This window comes from Pongo pygmaeus, chromosome 6 (genome assembly GCF_028885625.2).
Source record: "Pongo pygmaeus isolate AG05252 chromosome 6, NHGRI_mPonPyg2-v2.0_pri, whole genome shotgun sequence".
NCBI lineage: Eukaryota > Metazoa > Chordata > Mammalia > Primates > Hominidae > Pongo > Pongo pygmaeus.
In genome coordinates this window covers 38,242,035-38,262,264 of record NC_072379.2, presented here as the reverse complement: position 1 = coordinate 38,262,264, position 20,230 = coordinate 38,242,035, and the positions used below count along the sequence as shown (strand labels likewise).

Here is a 20,230-nt window from a genome sequence, read left to right as displayed (position 1 = left end):
ATGGGAGGTAGGAGGCAGGTGAGAAATTTCTCTCTTTTGCTCTCTGTCATACACACATACACACACACACACACACGCACACGCACCCCATACCTCAAACAAATGCTTTTCTCTCCATTTTCTTTCTTTCTTATAAAGTGACTCTGTGAGTATGACCCCAGCATTTCTCAGCCCCGCCGTCTGAGTGGGAGACTCTATAGATCCAGCATCAGATCATTTCCTGGCCCGCGGGACTCAGCGTCAACTGCAGGTCTCCACGCTTGAGTCAAGAGCTCACAAGCAAACATCTGGTCCTCTCGAAGAGTTTTTGTTGCATAAACTATTTTTATATGCTTCCAATTAAATTTGATTCTGCTCGATCTGTCTAATTTCATTGACTTCTTGTTTTATCACTGTCAGTTTTGGGGGGCAATGCTGATTAGTTTCCTGGCCTGCATAAGCCAGCAGGCAGTTCCCCTTGAGGAGAAAAGCTCTGTGTAAATGGAGGGCCTTTGCACATATTAATGCGCCCAATTACATCTGGTAATGTGAGTAGGTTGTATGTGCTTCTAGAGTGTGCACATAAAACAAATTTGAATTTATAAGCAAAAGCCGATTGCAGAGGCAAGCCAAAGAGCTGAGCGGCTTCCACGCCAGCTTGCATTTGGCAGCTCTCTGCTTTAGTTAGATGAGTGGATTAATTAGGAGGTTTTAAAAGTCCAGACAGATTATGGCTGAGATGGTTTAATTAGCAAAGCAACCCTTAATATTCAATTTATTTCTAATTTATTTTTTCATAACTCTGGAATGTCTTTCACATTTGTTTCTACTTCCCATCCCTGAAGCCATTACCTTAGTCAGGCCTCACTGTGCCTGATCTGGACTTACAGCGAGTTACAGTGCCCTTGTAACTCCTTCCTACTCCTCTAGGTATCCCCGATCCCAGCACCTCACCTCTGCATCCTACCTCCATTTTGACATAAAGTTATCTTTCTTAAAAATAGACCAAATGGACCATGTCCCTTCCCTGTATGACAGTCTTCCCCAACTCCAAAATGTCTAGAGAATAAATAATATCCTCAGTGGCTCCCAGGCCACCGGAACCTGCTCTGCTGCAGATTCATGCCCCTCTCTCTATTCCCGTTGTGCTGATGGGGAGTTGGGGGGCAGTCTCCAAAGTGCCCAGCACACCCACACAGGGTAGGCAGATAAAATACAGGGCACCCAGGTGAATTCAAATTTCAGATAAACTACAAATAATTTGGGGGACATATTCATAGTAAAACATTAATTGTTGTTTGTCTGAATTTCAAAATTAATTGGACATCCTGTGTTTGTATTTTCTGAATCTAGCATCCCTCCCAGCATCTCTGTCTTTTCATTCTCACTCCTTTTTTTGGGTTGAAGGGCCTGCTTTTGTTTTGCATAGGTGGGAACCTATGATGACAATATCGTCTTGTATTTTTCTCTCAATGATTTTTTTTTGATCATCTGTACTAGAATGAAAGCCATAAGAAGGTGCAGTCTCTGCCTGATTCATTGGCGTGTCCCTCGTACCACTAGAGGGTGTGACTAGTTGATTTCTGTTTGATGACTGACATCTCCCTGGAACAGGAAGGTATAAACCTGCGAACAGAAGGGCAAGGGATACGATGTTCCAGATCTAGGTGACTTCTGCCCTGCTCCTTTGTCACTGTGCTGAGGCCTCACCTGTCCTGTTCATTCTTGGGCTGACAGCTGGAACTGTGAGCCCTGGGAGATGAGCCAGCATCTCTCCTCCTACCTCTGTACAAAATGCTTAGTTATTCATTTCTCAGCAAAGCATCTCCCACAGTAAATCAGGGCTGCAGGAAGGTGTCATTTCCCAAAGACTCAAGTGAGAAAACAAGGATACAACTAATTAAGAGTAATGTCTTAGCTCCATTGCAAGAAACTGGTGACTCCTGACATTGTTGCAGTTGTCTATGTGTGCACTCTTGTGTGTGTGTACATGTACATGTGTGCATGTGCTGCATGAATATGTGCATGTGTACGTGTGTACTCATGTGTGTGAATGCCTGTGTGTGTGTATGTGTATGTGGGTATACGTATGTGTGTGCACACACACGTATGGTGATCTTCACTTTGAGTCATGGTCCTAAGTTTGAAATTGCACTTAACTTTGTACAACTTCCACTTATATCGAAGTGAAGCAGAGCTGAGGCTTGCTTCAGGATTTCCTTGCATATGCTCAAAATGTGAAGGTGTTCAATGACTTCATTTGGGACAGGCAAATTGTGCCTTATTTCACCTTTAGAATGTGCATGTATGAAATATTCTTTTCTCCCCTATGGTTCTGAAAAATTGAGCTATAATAAATCAGATGGATATGTGTTTATTGTAAAATGTTTGAAAAGTTTATAGGGAAGCAGGAAAAATTTTTGAGGAAGCAGGAAAAAATTCAATTATCTCCAATATCACTAACCAGAACTAACATTTCCCAGGCTTTTTCCAGACAGTTTTCTGCACCTAGTTGGGTTCACACTGTACATGTAAATTTCTCTCTGTTTTAAAAAAATATTTTTATCATAAGCGTTTATCCACATCTTTGAAAGTACTGTTAATGGCTGCTCAACATTTCATTAAATGAAAGTAATAACTTCCTGCACCTTTCTCCTACTTAGCAAGCTTAAATAATTTCTGCTTTTTCCCCACTATAAGTAATGCTACAGTGAATATATTTATGTTCAGATGTATGTCCCCACTTTGTCATTGTGTCATCTAGAATCCTAGAATTTTAATTGCTAATTCAAATCTATAAACACTCGAAAGCATCCGTATCCCATTGCCTACTATCCTTGCTAAAGGTGGTGCCCACTTAAGCTGCGACTGAGTGTGGTTGCCTGAGAGGCCTCTGAGCCGAAGACCTGCAGCTTTGTGAGAATAATCTTCCTGATGTATTTGCTTGCTTTCTATCTCCTTTGATTTCCACACACTCATTGTTCATGTATGTGTCAACAGGGGCTTTTTGTGTAATTGGTACTGGAAGCAACTGTGCTTCTTTCTCGTTGTAAAAGGCAACCCAAAGCATCCTCACGACTGCACTTGCGTATTCAGACAGGCAGGAGCTGCTAAAGGAGAGGCTAACCAGTGTGTAGCTTCCTGAGCCATCAGCTGTGCGTCATTGGGCAAGGCTTGCTGTTCCTCCTTTTCTTATTGGGAAGGTAGAGGTGATAATTGTACCTGACATGTTGGTGGTCACAGGACTGTGTGAATTAATACAACCAGATACCCTGGACAGTGCCTGGAACACAGTGAGTGGAATGCTGGCTGTGATATGACCTGATTATCCAGCTGCTACTCATCCTCTTCCTACAGACAGATGGTTATTGCTTTGCAAGGTTCTTGGAGGACACCTGCCTGCATTAATTTTTTCAGCCTGCCATAACAAAGTACCACAAACTGGGTGGCTCAAACAACAGGAATGTATTGTCTCACAATCCTGGAGGCTAAAAGTCTGAGATCAAGGTGTAGGCCTGTGTATGTGGGTATATATACGGGCTGGTTTCTCCGAAGGCCACTCTCCTTGGCTTGCAGATGGCATCATCTCCTTGTGTCATTCCTGTGTATCTGTGTCCAAATTTTCTTTGATGAGGACACCACTCACATTGGATTAGTCCTCGCCCTTGTGACTTCATTTTGCCTTCATTACCTCTTTGAAGACCGTGTCTCCAAATACAGTCACATTTTCAAGTACAGGGGGTTAGAACTTCAACATATGAAACCTGCGGAGACACAACTCAGCCCACAAAGAAAAGTCAGTGCTATTCCTCACAGCAGCTAAACAGCTTCCCTTCACTTTATGTATTTATTTTTTTGTAACTTTTAAGTGCAGGGGTACATGTGCAGGTTTGTTACATAGGTAAATGTGTGTCAAGGGGGTTTGTTGTACAGATTATTTTGTCACCCACGTATTAAGCCTAGTACCCATCAGTTATTTTTTCTGATCCTCTCCCTTCTCTCACCCTTCACCCTCCAAAAGGCCCCAGTGCATGTTGTTCCCCCTCATGTGTTCTCATCATTCAGCTCCCACTTATAAGTGAGAACATGCAGTATTTGGTTTTCTGTTCCTTTGCTAAGGATGTTAGTTTGCTAAGGATAATGGCCTCCAGCTTCATTCATGTCCTTGCAAAGGACATGATCTCATGCCTTTTTATGGCTGCATAGTAGTAGTCCATGGTGTATATGTACCACATTTTCTTTATCCAGTCTATCACTGATGGCCATTTAGGTTGATTCCATGTCTTTGCTATTATGAATAGTGCCACAAAGAACATACGTGTGCGTGTGTCTTTATAATAAAATGATATATATTCCTTAGGGTATATACTCAGTATTGGGATTACTGGGTCAAATGGTATTTCTGTCTTTAGGTCTTTGAGGAACCACCACCTATCTTCCACAATAGTTGAACTAATTTACACTCCCACCAACAGTGTATAAGCATTCCTTTTTATTCACAACCTCACCAGCATCTGTTATTTTTTGACCTTTTAATAATAGACATTCTGACTGGTGTGAGATGGTATCTCATTGTGGTTTTGATTTGCATTTCTCTAATGATCATTGATGTTGAGGTTTTTCCATATGATTTTTGGCCCCATGTATGTCCTCTTTTGAGAAGTGTCTCTTTATGTCCCTTGCCCACTTTCCGATGGAGTGTTTGTTTTTTGCTTAATTTATTTAAGTTCCTTATAGATGCTGGATATTAGACCTTTGTCAGATGCATAGTTAAGCATTCCTATACAGCAACAACAGTCAAGCCCAGAGTTAAATCAGTAACAAACTTCCATTCACAATTGTCATACACACACAAAATACCTAGGAATACAGCTAACAAAGTGAGAGATCTCTACAAGGAGAACTACAAACCACTGCTCAAAGAAATCAGAGATGACAAGAACAAATGGCAAACATTTAATGCTCATGGACAGGAAGAATCAATATCATTAAAATGGCCATACTGCCCAAAGTAGTTTGTAGATTCAATGCTATTCTCATTAAACTACCATTGACATTCTTCACAGAACTAGAAAAAAAATGTTTTAAAATTCACATGGAACTAAAAAGGAGCCCGAATAGCCAAGACAATCCTGAGCGAAAAGAACAAAGCTGGAGACATCACACTACCTGACTTCAAAGTATACTACAGGGCTACAGTAACCATAACAGCATGGTTCTGGTACGAGAACAGACACATAGACTAACAGAACAGAATAGAGAACCCAGAAATAAGAACACACACCTACAACTATGTGATCTTCAACAAACCTAAAAAAACAAGCAATGGGGAAAGGATTTTCTATTTAATAAATGGTGTGGGATAACTGGCTAGACATATGCAGAAAATTGAAACTGAACCCCTTCCTTATTACCATATACAAAAATTAATTCAAGATGCATTAAAGACTTAAATGTAAAACCCAAAACTCTAAAACCCTGAAAGACAACCTAGTCAATACCATTCAGGACATAGTCATGGACAAAGATTTCATGACGAAGATGCCAAAAGCAATTGCAACAAAAGCAAAAATTGACAAATGATCTAACTAAACTGAAGAGCTTCTGCACAGCAAAAGAAACTATCGGCAGAGTAAACAGACATGTCTCCCATCCTGTAGAATGGGAGGAAAATTTTGCAAACCTTCCCTTTACTTTCAAAAGGTAACGGGGATACACGTGCTCTCCTTTGAGTGCGTGAACATCTCTTTCTATTTTTTGATTAGAATGTGCGAGGGCTTGCATATCTCTTTTCTGCTTGATGATCAAAGTGCCATAATAGTCTTTATATCAGCCTTTTTAATTCTAATCAGTTGTAGAATTTAGGCCTTTAGGTAAGTTGCGTTCATCAAACTTAAACTAGAATGGATGTGTTAAAAGAAAATTGGGAAATGTTAATAATGAAATTCCTTTTCATTTCAACATGTAATGAGGGCAAAGTGACTGTTAAATGGGCTGAAATGAATTTGGAGAATACTTTTGAAGAATGGTAATATGTTTCATATGGAAATGTTAGCATTATGAATTATTCTTCTTTGTGGAAATTTCAATTGATTAATCCGCTCCTACACTTACCTCATGCTCTTCCTTTTGTCTAGGAATCCATGCAAACATCAAAGATAGGCAAAAGAAGAACAATCACAAAATAGAAGGGCAGTGTGGGGCAGGGTGGGACTTTATTCTGGGAATATTCAGCAATTATCCAAAAAGCATTTATTGAACCCCTACTCTAAAGATGTCTTGGGGGAAGTGGCTGAGAGGGGGTTTTAGCACATGGCTGTGGATCAGGCCGAGAAGGGAGAGTTAGGGCTCTACTGCAAAGCTAATAGCTGTGCCCTGGGATATCATTTTTTTGTATATGGGACATATATTAAAAATATTGACATGGGTTGACATTTTATATTAATTACTTAAGATATTCTAATACAGTACGTTCATCTAAATAAAAAATTAAACTAATTTTAATTGCTTCACTTTTTAGGAACATTTGGTCTACGGAAACCATGGTATTTCCCCTTTACTGCCTCATATTGGAAGAGTGTGGGTTTCTTGATGGAGAAAAGGCAATACTCTCTAAGTTCTAGTCTGTTCTTCTTCAATCAGAACTTTGACAGTAAAGGTTTGTAAGGAGTAGAATTATTAGATGCATGTATTTTTCCTCTGATCCATTTTGATTTTTTTGTTTGTTTGTTTTTTTGGTCCAGCCTTTGCAAGTGTGTGCTGATTCCTAGAGAGACTTACATTTAGGCTGTCATGGGCTGGGAAACAGCTGCAAGGCCAAGATGTGAGGCAGTATGCCCTGACAGTGTTTGTTCGGTGAAACCCAGGAACCCCAGGAAGTTCCCATTATTTATTATTTAGCATCCTCCCCTCTATGCATTATGTGCATTTGTGTGTATATTACAATTTAGTAAAATTGAAGCGTTAGTCCCAAAATGAATATGTGTAAGAAATAAAAGCAAAGATGGGCAGCTACCCTGTGTAAAGCATTTTAAAATTTTTAAGTGTTCTCACCCATGCTGGTTTATTCAGTGTCCCTGTGTGAGGGAGAATATCACTGTCCCTTATAAATAGGGATTGTGGTTCTCAGGAGATAGGGGCAGGACTGTCCCTGTGCCTCTGCACTCCAGAGTCATGGCCTGTTCCTGCAGGTGCAGGCACAGGGCACCTCTGCCAAAGGATGAATTCATAGGCCATCTCCATGGAAATGGAGATGCATCACTCAGAGATAAACAAGCTCCCATCATGGTGGGTTTAGATTACAAGTCAACATTGTAATCTAAACAATCTAAATATTTTTCTGAATTATGAATCTTTTAGAAAATGTGGAACACATCAACAAGCACCTATCCACTCTCACGTCCTCAGGAGACTATTTCTCGTGAACATTTTATGTGTAACTAATCTGCTGTTGTTTTTTTCTCTACTTAAGCAAAAATACATGTGTGTGTTTTTATTTTTTTATTTTTTACAAAATGGTTATCATAAGGGTTCAAAACTTTGTAATCAGTGATATCACTTAATGTTTGCCATTATATAGTCTGCTTCTTGTTCTTGCTGAAGAAAGATTTTTGAGTTGATTTGTATGCTTCACAGAGCTGGAATTCAATTTCAAAGCAGAATGCTGAATTAATAAATATGAGCATTATTTTTAGGGCTTTTGAAGTTTTTTCACAATGAATTTTCATCTCTCTCACAGGGTCATCACTGCAAAACACGGAAGGAGAGCTTGAAGGAAGTGCCCCGGGAGTCACCCTGGTGTCTGTGACCAAGGAATATGAGGGCCACAAGGCTGTGGTCCAAGACCTCAGCCTGACCTTCTACAGAGACCAAATCACCGCCCTGCTGGGGACAAATGGTGCCGGGAAAACCACTATCATGTGGGTCCCATTTTACCCTTATCAAACACTGGGCATTTGATTCTTAAAACTTCAGTTTACCTGTGAGACAGAAGATATGATTTCTTTTCCTTTTTTTTTTAAATTTTGAGTCTCAGTACAGAGTTTAGAGACACAGGTGAAAGGCAGAGCCCCTCATGAGTGCCCGTGTGAGAGAGGCCCTATGTCCTCAACTGCACAGTTGCACTGTAGGCCTGGGGCCTAGTCAAAGGAGTAGTGGTGGATAGCTTTTTAAAAGGTTTAATTCTTGTATTTTCTACAAATAATTTAACGTGTTATACTTTAGTCTTTGAAAGTCCTTTGGCACTCTCAGCGTTTGTCCTACTAAGTATCATCTTGTTTGCATACCTGTAGGAAGAGGAATATCACAGTGGTATTTGCAAATTTTTTAAACATCTGATTATTTTTCTTTTCCATGTTCTGGTTTTTGTGTGGTTCTTTTCTCATTAAGGGTAGATGTTTGGTTTAGGATTCAATGGCTCTAGATTTGATTAAAGAATCAAATCATGTGCTCCCAGAGAAACAAGGAATTCAAACATTCACAGCCTTGGGTTGGCTGTAGAAGTGGAGGTTTAAGGTTAAACTATAAAATTCTGAAATATCTCTTTTGAACAAATCACTTTCTCTTTTGTTCTTTTTCTCACTAAATATGTAGCATTAAAGTGTGATTAGTTAAAACAATGAAGAGGGCTTTGCCTCAAACTTAATAAGAAAGGTAGAACAATAACACATGAAACTTCAGAAATCTCATACTGAAAAAATAGAAAGAAAGAATATGGACAGTTTTTATTTGTTCCTTGGATACAGAAATGGACCTGGAAATGAGTGTGAGTGTGAGTGTTTTTTTAGTGTTTGAAAATTGGGAAACCACAAGTTGCACAAATAATAACTCAGCCAGCCAGTTCCTCTCACCCTGCTTTTACTGAGACACATTTCTTACAAGGAAAACCTGGGCTGCTTGTTTACCAGAATGATGAGAATTACATTTGGAGTTTCTCAAAGATTTAAGGTTCAATGACTGTATTGCTTTTAGTGTACATTTGTAGTACATTTTGAATCATCATAAGTGGCTGCCTCCACCTGGCAATTCTTAGACGAAAGGCTGAGAGGTCAGTCAAAGACGGGGGGTCTTCACTATTTAAAACAACAATCTTTGAGACTTCTAGGGAACGTGTATAAACTATTTTATAGTATCCCCCAGATAGGTTTGAAAATAATATAGCAAAGAGTTTTAAGTTCACTGAGGTTTAATTTTTGTGCAGTAAACAGTATCTGTTGATGTGTACAGTTTGATGAGTTTTGACACATTTGGTTAGTGCCGGAACAAGCACCACAAATACAGAACCTTTCTATGCCGCTCCAAGGTTTCCTGTGCTCTCCTTTGACCCCGGCCTTCATGTGACCACTGATCTGCTCTTTGTCACTAAAAACTAGGTTACTTATTCTAGAATTTCTTGTAAATGGGATCATGTCTGGCTTCTTGTACTCAGAAGACTGTTTTGGGGACCCAGGCATAGTGGTGGTGGGCCAGCAGCCTCCTCCTTGGGACAGCTGAGTGGTATCCACCGTAGAGAGGCAACCAGTTTCTTTACATTTTCATCCATGGGTTGCAATTGAGGTTGTTTGTCTTTGTCAGTGATTGTGAACACAGCTGCTGTGAATATTTGTGCATACAGCTTTGTGTCGGCACACATTTAATTTTTCATGTGTAAATACTAAGGAGTGGATTTGCTAGGTCCTGTGGTAGGGGCATGTTTAACTTTTCAGAAATAAGAAACCAATTTAAAACTTAAATAATAAACTTCCTGAAACAAGGAAGCAGAACTAGGCAATTCTGAGGCTTCTGTTGGTAAAGTCGGTCATGTGAGCTTGTGGTGGCAGGCTGCTTGAGTTCTTGTGGTTTTAACACACACAGACTATCCCGGGAGCAGTGGAAGGAAGACTGGCTCCAGGGTTGGGGCCTAGCTTTGTATCTCTGTTTTGCTTATATTTAATGATGAGGATTTAGGTATATATGTCATTTCTTTAGCATGTTTCCTTATCTGTAAAAAGTTGAATGTCATCATCTTAAAGTCTCATACAACTATAATGCTCTATGATTGCAGTTCAGACTTACAATGGTTCAACTTAATGATATTTTGACTTTATGATGGTGTGAAAGTGATACATATTAGGTAGAAAACCATAGTCTGAGGACTCATACAGCCATTCTGCTTTTTACTTTCAGTACAATAGTCAATAAATTGCAAGAGCTATTCAACACCTTATTATAAAATACGCTTTGTGATAGATGATTTTGCCCAGCTTTAGGCTAATGTAAATGTTTTGGGCACATTTAAGGTAGGCTAGACTAAGCTGTGATGTTAGGTAGATTAGATGTAAATAGATTTTTGACTTACAATATTTTCAACTTTTTATGGGTTTATTGGGACATAACCCAATCAGAAGTCAAGGAGCATTTTTATTTCATGAGGTAGCATAAACATGTTAAACTCACATTTTCAACATCAACCAGCCAATGTGCCCTCAAACTCCTCACACCTTTTAACTGATTGTGTAAAAATCAGGTCAGCAGAAAGTGAGTGCTCTTGGCAGGATGCATGCGCCATCCTGGAGCTGACTGGATTGCTGATGTTCACAGTATCAGCAACGCGTATTCTCCATGCTGTCTTATTTTCTCTGGCAGATCCATGTTGACGGGGCTCCACCCTCCCACTTCTGGAACCATCATCATCAATGGCAAGAACCTGCAGACAGACCTGTCGAGGGTCAGAATGGAGCTTGGTGTGTGTCCGCAGCAGGACGTCCTGTTAGACAACCTCACCGTCCGGGAACATTTGCTGCTCTTTGCTTCCATAAAGGCGCCTCAGTGGACCAAGAAGGAGCTGCATCAGCAAGTCAATCAGTTAGTAAACAGTTGTCTCTCTGCTCCTCCTGCCTTTGCCCATTGTGTAAGGAAGTGAAGACACTAGAAAGAGACATTTAAAAAATCATCTGTGTCTACATTTATAAGATGAAATAATTAGCAAATGGTTGTTAACTATGGAATTATGACACAGCCACCAACACTGAGAATGTCAGAAAAGGCTTCTGTGGGAAGGCATTGAATTTGATTTGATTTGTCTTTGAAGTGTGGAAGAGATGAGCAAATGTAAGCAGAGAGGCTGTTGATGGAAACTTTGTGTGTCTGGAGTAAAAGGTCCCTAGGGGTGTCCTGAAATGAAAAGAGTTCAAAGGCAGTGGGAAAACTGGTTGTCAAGAAGCTGATTAGTCTGCCTTCTCTCTCCTTGATCCCTAGCTCTTCCTCAACTCCTTCCTTCCTTCCTGCCACACACACACAAAGATTAAGAAAAAAAGAGCCTTATTAGTCATGCTAAGGAGTTTGAACTTCACTGAGCAAGTAGGTGTTCACGAGTAGGGGATTGTGATTAGCCTGAGATCGGGAAGATCTCTCCTGCCAGATCATAGCAGGTGCCATGGGAGAGAATAGATACAGAGTGGCCAGTGTAGGCAAGAGGTGGTAACAGCCTGATTTATGGTCATGCCACTGGGGTGCATGGGCCAGGAAGGCCTGTATCTGAAGACTATTCAAATTTAGAAGAATCAGGCCATGCTGACTAACTGGTTGCACAAGGCAGGGAGCAGAGAAGTCCCGGTAGGGCCACGAAGAATGGGTAGGACATTGGTTGGTCCACATGGAGGGCTGAACCCTATATGAAAGTGGAATAGCACAGGGAAGATCTAGAGTTGAGAATATGTGGGGAGAAGTGGAAAGGAAGTAGGGTATCCAGGATGGGAAGCAAGGCAAAATCAAGGCGGTGTGCCCTGGCTCATTGGACATTGATAGAAGTTTAGACCAGAGGTAAAAGGGAGAGACAGTAGGTTCCTGATTAGAGAACAAAGTGGTGTTTGAGGGTGATGACCATAGAAGCATGGATTGGAGGGGGAAGTGGAGCAATGAAAGTCAAGGAGAGTAGCTGGAGGTAGAAACATTAATCCAGTGCTGGGGTCATCGATTCAGCAAACAGTGGTAGTTAAGTGTGCAGGCTGTCTGTCCTGTGCTGGGCTCTGCCCCTTTAGGAAGATGCATGGCTCTGGCCTCCTGGGGCTAGTGCTGCATCCTTGGTAATTCCAATGGATGGACTTTGCAAAGCAGAACGTCAACCATGGCATGAGTGTGTGGGGAAGGGACCCTTGGAGGCAAGTGTGTAAGTATAACTGGTAATGGACTGCACATTCCTAAGAAGAAAATGTGAATGTCATGAATTCTTACAGAATATTGTTATTTTACAATATTTTTGCAAGCTTTACATTTATAAATAAGTATTTACAATCTGCATTTAATTAAGGTGAAAGCTCACAGGGTTTGGGTGTTGTTTTGTATGGTGTAACCTTATTTCTTTACCACTTTTTCTGCTATGTGCTTCATGATGGTGGAGCTCTACCTTGATGTTTCTAGCCCTGGAACACTGAGAAAAAGAAGAATGAGTCTTAAAGTTGTCACACATTCCATGTGCCGTTGGTGATATGACCAGAGACCAAGCAAAACGTTTGCAGTGAGAATGCTCCATTCCACCTTTCCTTTTACTTGGCCTCTCCAGGTGCCATTGCTTGCTTCTCCATCCCTGCTGTTGCAGATCACCCCTGCATCGTGCCTCTGCAGAGATGCCAGGGCTGCAGCTGGCCTTCCTGCCTGCTGTAGGCTTCTTCTACCCTTTCCTCCAGCCCCTTTGGCTCACTTCTGCAAAGCTTATCTTGCCCCCAAACCCAACCCCCAGCTGTTCTCCCCAGATCATTGTCTAGCTTCCTGACGTCACGTACTTTCAGTACTCTACATGGAGTGCTCCTTAGACATGTACCCAGGTCCTGGCCCTTCTCTGCCCACTGCCCTTCAAGGACTCACATCACTCGGGGTATAATCTAAAGGTATGGAGGCCTACAATTGTGTAATTTACATTCTTGTGCCTATTGTCTCAGATTTATTATTAGTGCCCCCTTCCACCTCAAAACCCTCCTCCTTTGGACTATAAATTTATAAGGCCCTGCCAGCCTCTCTCGCTTTACCTGATCCTTCATCGTGTGGTGCCAGCTGCACTGTTCTTATGGTGGCTCCCTGAGCACACTGAACAGGCCCTTCACTGCGTTCGTGCTGTGATGGGCTTGGTGTGCAGCCTGCCTCACTGCCATCCTGGCTTTTCTCAGACACCATCTTACCAGAGCAGACTTCCTGAGCATTCTGTCCAGAACACCTTCCTGCTCACTCTCCTGAGTCCTCTCTATTTCTCTGGCTCTTATTTATGACATTTATCATTTCATGACAGCCTCTGTGTATTCATCTTCTGTTTCTTTCCACCAGATAGCAAGCCCCTTGACTACAGGGACATAGTCTGTTTGGCTCACTGTATCATAATAAGCATTCTTTGAGTTGAATAACTGGATTTTTTTTTTCAATTTTTATTTTTATATTTTTTCCACAAGTTATTGGGGTACAGGTGGTATTTGGTTACATGAGTAAGTTCTTTAGTGGTGATTTGTGAGATTTTGGCACACCCATCACTTGAGCAGTATATACTGCACCATATTTGTTGTATTTTATCCCTCAACCCCCTTGAGTTCAGAAAGAAACCTCAGGTGCAAACAATGAAGCAGAATAAGCTCTACTAGGGGGTGTGTGAAGTGGGTGCAGGGGGTCAGCTGCCCTTGGTTTAATGGTGAAGGGTCATAGCAGAGGTAATGATTGAGCAGCAGGCTACAGGATGAGTAAGGATGACCTGGGGTTGACTGCAGTGGGTGGGCTGCAATATGTTCCAGCATGTGCAGCTTAGAGGTTCCACAGGCCACCCTCTTGCAGGCACAGGGCACAGGCACATTACAGAAGCTTCCTAAGCCTTGCAAGATTTTAGGTTTTGTTCCGTAGGCTGTCCATGGGCATGAGGCCTCTGGAGAGTGCTGAGCACCTGGTACGATGGCCGCCCAATGATGGGTCACATGCTCTCTCCAGTTGCAGGTGGAGGATGGGGTGGGCTGGGGTGAGCCCAAGTCGCAGGGATAGCTGGGGGCTCCTGCACTAAGAACAGATTAGGCCAGGAGAGGTCCAGTAGGGTGAAGAGGAAAGGGAGATGCAGACGCAATGGGGAATAAGAGAGGAGGGGGCATCCATGGTAATCCCCAGATGTCTGGCTCAGGCAACCACAGTGTTTTTCAACATACAGTTGACTCTTGAACAACACAGGTTTGAACCCTGCAGGTCTTACTTATATTCAAATGTTTTCAATACAAGTAACACCCAGTGTGCCTACCTCTTCTGCTACCTTTAACCTTCTCCTCTGCCTGACCTGCCTCAACCACCTTTGAGATAGCAAGACCAGCTCTCCCCTTCCTCCTCCTCCTCCTCAGCCTACTCAATGTGAAGATGACAAGGATAAAGACCTTTATGATGATCCACTTCCAGTTAGACAATAGTAAATATAGTTTCTCTTCTTTAAGCTTTTTTAAATAACATTTTTTTCCTCTAGCTTGCCTCATTGTAAGAATACAGCATGTAATGCATATAACATACAAAAGAGGTGTCAACTGACTGTTTACATTATTGGCAAGGCCTCTAGTCAACAGTAGAATATTAGTAGGTAAGCTTTGGAGGAGCTGAAAGTTATATACAGATTTTTGACTGTGTACAGTGTGGTGCTTTAAGTCCCTGCATTGTTCAAGGGTCAGCTGTGTGTATAGAGAGAGCCTATTTGAGAAGTGGGGGAGAGGAAAGTGATGAGTTAGTCTTAGAGATGTGAGTTTAAGGAGCCTGGAGGTATCTGATGCTGAGGCCAGCTGTGGTGCTAGGCTCTCATCAGGGCACTGCCGGCCTGTGTTCCTGCCCATGCTGGTTTTCCTTATTTATTACCCTCCCCTCCACTGCTACCTCAGTTTCCTTGGTGTGCCCAAATCCTGAGATCCTTCAAGGACCAGATCGCCTCCCACCATGGCCTTGGGATGTTGTGCAGGCCATGTGGGCCAGGGCAGGAAAGAAGCCCCTTGTGGGCTCTCTCAGATGGCCAGAGGGGCCTTCTGCTTCTAGCCTCACCTCTGCAATGGTTACCTACATTATATAAATGAGGACTTTCATTTGTTTAACATCTTTTTTTTTGTGCCAGCCACTATGGTGGATATGTGCCAGGAACTTAGATGAGTGATCTCATTCAAGTGTCTTTTCCCTGGGATATGGGCAGAGGCTCCAGGAGATGGTGCCATGCAGCTCGAAGAGGGAAGCCAGGATCTGACCTAGGACTCTCAGATGCAAAGTGCCTTCTGCTGCCTTTCTTTCAAGCTGGCCACTATGTTGTAGCATGTGGGCATGGTCTCTGCGAAGACAAGACCCACTAGGCGGACAGGGCAGATTCTCCAGCACATTTCTAGTGTTGATGCCCTAATGGGAGTATGGACACCCATTGGGGATTCCATGAGTCTGAGAAGCCAAGGTGATTTGTTAACAGTTGCTCTCCCTGGGGTTAGTGAAAGCAGTATCTTTAAAATGCACTCTCGGAACTTGGCAGGCAGGGCAGGTGTGTCACTAGCAACCCACAGTGGGGAACGTGTGGATGAAGGATCCCTGGTGCATTGTGGAACCTGCCTCTGGGGCATTTCTCTTGAAGAAGTCTCACCCGAGTAAGGTCAGATTGCACACATGGGATCCTAGAGGGGCTAAGTGAGGCAGTATTATGAACATTCTGTTGGAGATATGAAACAAAACAAGATCACAAACACAGAATACGGTAGAGGATTTTCTCTTTTCATAATGTCTGTTTTTGTGTCCTTCTTTTATATTTGAATTATTTTAAATTTGCTTACCTCTATCAGATTGATGGATTAGCTTCAGTTCTTGTGGGTTGAGCCCTGCTGGAAGTTTGCTGATTCTTGAGTGTGATGAGTGCACTGTGGCCTTGTGTTGATCAATTCTTTATAGTTTTGAATCGCAAAGTTAGGAGACATGGAGGACATGAGAATACAGCATATTGCTAGTTCCAGAGAAAATGGGGAAGGGGAAGAGATACTCCAAGAGATATTGCCTGAGAATTTTGTAGAGTTGAAATGCATCAATCCTCAGTTTTAGGGAGCACAGCAAGTTCTGAACAAGATAAGCCAAATGAATGGTTTTTTTAATACTGAATTCTCATACTGCAAATTGTAATTTGCAATATATACTCATCTCTTTCAAAGTGTCAAAAAACTCCTTATAATAAAAAAACTAAAATTGTAAAAAAAAAAAAGAATATGGTAGAGGCACATATTACCTAAGTCCTCTCTATTTCTCTGGCTCTTATTTACGACATTTATCATTTCATGACAGCCTCTGTGTATTTGTCTTCTGTTTCTTTCCACCAGATAGCAAGCCCCTTGACTACAGGGACATAGTCTGTTTGGCTTGCTGTATCATAATAAGCATTCTTTGAGTTGAATAACTGGATTTTTTCTTCAATTTTTATTTTTATATTTTTTCCACAAGTTATTGGGGTACGGGTGGTATTTGGGGTCAGGACACCCAAATACAGGTGGTATTTGGGGTCAGGGTCTGAAAGGAGGGCATTGGGGGAAACCATGCTCACATTACCCCTGAAAATCTTTTAGTGGAGAGCAGCGTTGGAAAATGACAAACTGGTTCTCTAGAAATGTACCACTGCATTGCACAGTTTTATTTTCCCATACTTGGATGGGATCAGTATTTGTTTAGATGATCTCAAATTGAAATTCGTGCCTGTGTTTAGAGACCAGCTATACTATAAATGCATGTGTAGAAAAAGCCAAATCTCCTTCTGGATGGATGCTGACACTGTGAGGGCCATGTGCAAATTAAGCCTGAATTGATGGAAAAAGTCCTTGAGGGACAGAAGTCCATTGTTAAAGTGATGGATGATACTATACATTTTATTTAAATCATCCTTTCTTCTTTTGTCCCCCGCTCAACATTCACATTATTGTCATAATCTCTACTGGAGGGCATTCTCTACTGGAAGGTGGCCGGTTCACATCTTGTGCTGTCTTCAGAGAGTGGCTGGAAATAGTAATAATGTTAATGATAGTGGACACTTGGATGTACATGGAAAATATTTAGTTTGTACTATTCAAAGCTATCTTAAATTTGAGTGGGTACTTAATGAGAAATAGCTAGGTATCTTATGGACTATATATTATGAGATAGCAAATTGGCTATGTCCAACCTGATTTCTTTAAAACAAGTCATAGGTTACCTATTGTAATTTTTTAAAATGCATCTACCCTAGACCACAGTAAACTCTATTGAGATTGAGATTGGGAGCTTAAATCAAACACCTAACAATGCTACATTTGCTTCATCTTTTTTTGGGTGCCAGGCAACCTTAATGATTATCAGTGCACAGAGTGTTACCTAGCAACAAAGCCAATTTGCACAAAAGCAATCAGAATAAGATCATGTTTTAGGACAGTAGTCTTCAATTAGAGAAAGGGAAAACTGCAAACATCTCATTTAGATCCAACATGCTCCCTATCACTCTCCTGTATCACCGCTTGGTTTCCTTAATGTGTAACTTCATTAAAATGTGACTTTAAGGGAGGTAGCATCCCTGCTAGAATCTTTAGAGTAAACATGTGTCAAGATTCAGATCATTACTGTTTTGCCCTTAATTTGGCCTAAAGAAGATAAACATAGTCAAGAGAGGAACTTTGTTAGACCTTTAAGTCAGTGTGATGTTGTTATGTAGTTAATGTTACCACTTACAGTTCTGGAGTTCACCATGCAACTCAGGTTGGAGGCACATTTGTTTGATAGTAATGAGATCGTTCAGGGCATAAGTGAAGGAAGATTGGAAGAGGGGACAAAGCATTGATCCCTGGACACTCCAACATGGAGTGTATGGAGAGATGGGGAGAAGACAGCCAAGCAGGCAAGAAAGAGAAATCAGTAGCAAAAGCAGAAGACAAAAAAGTGAACCAAGTCCACTAATGGTGAGGGTGTGATCAGACCTTAAATGCTGTTGAGGGTCAAGTAAAATGAAGACTTGAAAAATGGCCTTTGGATTTAGTATGTGGAGGGCTCTAGTGACCTCTAGAAGAGCATTTTTAGTAGTGTGAAGGGAATGAAGGTCTTATTAGAGTCAGTTAAAGAGAGAATGGAAGAAGAGAAATTGGCAGCAGCACATCTTAGGAGTTTTGCTGCAAAAAAAGCAAAGAAATATGATAGTGTCAAAAAGGGAAAGTGAGGTCAAGAGAAAAAATGCTCCTCTTCCATTCAAAGAATTCAAAGACAGGAATCACAGCAGCATATCTGTATACAGATGAGAATGCCCCAGTAGAGAATGAATAATTGGATTGAGCTACAGAGCAGGTGGCTTGCTGGGACACTATTCTGTGTGGGACAGAGGAAGGGATTTAGACAAGAGACAAGGGGTTGTCTCTCCTGAGAGCACAGCAGGCTCACTTACAATAAAAGGACCGAGAGCTGAGTCTGTGAGTGCTTCCATTAGCTTCATTGTTTTTTAAGGTAAAGAGTGCATGCACAGAAGTGATATAAAGTTAACTAGTCAGAAGAGGATGAATGGAATTGAGAGCCTGGAGAAGATGTGTTTGTTAGAAATTACAAGGTCTCGGATGTAACTTGGTTGTGAGTAAATGGGATTGGTGGAGTGAAGGGAGGATATGCTGCAACAAATACTAATAAAATCTCTAAGAATAATGATAAGAGTAGAGCTGAAGAAAGAGGCAGTGCACAAGAGCAGATTCAGGGATGGGTAGATGACAACAGCAATGACAACAACACCCAACAGTGGATGACATGCTCAGATGACCTGAGATTCAAGGCTGGGGGCTTCAGCAGAGGTGGGGAAGGTCACAGTAAGACAAAAGGAGACACCTGCCCCACATGGAGACCCAGTGAAGGAAAGAAACAGCAGTTATAGAACAGGATTTATGATGGGTATGTGTTCTGGCTCAAGCCTTTCTCTCCTGTCTTATCTGAGGTCGTTGTATGGTTTTCCGTGTATTTCAAGGACAGAATCTCTTTGTTCCTTGCATATGCTATTCTTTGTCCCCCAAGTCCTGGCAAGTGCTTTCTTCTTTCTTTTTCTGGAACACACTGTTCAAGCATCCCCACTTCACTTACTCTCACTACCCATCTGACTGATTTTATATGCCACTTTCTCTGGAGTCAGAGGGAATCCCTATAGCACCTGGGACTTTATCATTACTTATACTTACTTATACTCTTATTATAATTTCTTGCCTGTCTCTTCCACTAGACCTTGAATTTCTTGAATCAAGGATAAGATTTGATTTATTTCTCTAGCCCTAGCAGGTGGCAGGTGCCAGGCATTGTAGGGGTTCAGTAAACATTCCTTGAATAAATGAATGGATGATTAAAGAGCAGCATCTGAAACACATTCTCTGGTGCATAATTGGGTCTTAATAGGAGAAAATATCTTTTCCTCCTTTCCCTGCTGCCTAGCAATGTTCTCAATTAGAGGATTATCCTGTCCTTTTGAGAAGGAATTTGGAAACGTAACTTTGCAAAAATTATTTGCTTCTTTTTGGTATGTATAAGATCAATAACTAGAAAAACACTAGCCTCTAAATAACTTCAAAATTAAAAAAAGTTCAACAGATTAAAAACTTCTGGCCAGTGTTTACAAATTGCTGTCTTCTTTAATTTTTAAGTCCTCTTTAAGCATATGAACAATGCCCAGAAACCAGCAGAGTGGAAATGATTGGGCTTTGCAATGGGGTTCTCTCCCTGCCGCAATGATGGGTGTTCAGACATTGTTTTGCTGACCCCGGCCAATGCCTCAGTGGCTTAGAGTCCTAGGGATGTGTCATTCTGTACTAAATAAGTCAAGAACTTTTACTACCATTGACCTTAGTGGATATTATATTCACTGATTAAAATGCCATGAGTGCTAATTATCTTCAGCCTCCATGCCTGGTTCTGGGAAAACAGACATAATAAGACAAAGGGACTTGTTCTTGGGGAAGCCCCAGTCCATGTGGGGAGTGAGACACTTAACAGATACATATGATGCGTGTCACAGGGACCCAGTGGATGCCAGTGTGCATTCTGGCTTCAGAGTGCTGGTGGTTAAATGCAGCTCTTCCACTTAGAAAGCTTTTAACAATATATACTATCTCTCTCTTGGGTTTTCCAAATATAATGTGGTTCTAATAATGAGAAGACCCTCATTTGGAGGTTATGTGGATTATAATAATTTACACACACAAAGCACTTAGAATAGTACCCAGTGTATGATACATGTCTAATAAATGTTAAATATGATTATCCAGGCTTGGAGCTAACATTT

The 20,230-nt window shown here is 41.4% G+C and overlaps 1 protein-coding gene across 1 annotated transcript in view; it reads left to right on the top strand.

The window, feature by feature from the left end:
• The window catches only part of ABCA13 (ATP binding cassette subfamily A member 13), a 492,269-nt gene that overhangs the window by 213,269 nt on the left and 258,770 nt on the right, over positions 1-20,230 (top strand). Inside the window, exons 36-38 of the mRNA XM_054496702.2 lie at positions 6,500-6,637; positions 7,718-7,898; positions 10,603-10,821. Coding sequence (XP_054352677.1) covers positions 6,500-6,637; positions 7,718-7,898; positions 10,603-10,821 — 538 coding nt within the window. The remainder of the gene's footprint in view (positions 1-6,499; positions 6,638-7,717; positions 7,899-10,602; positions 10,822-20,230) is intronic.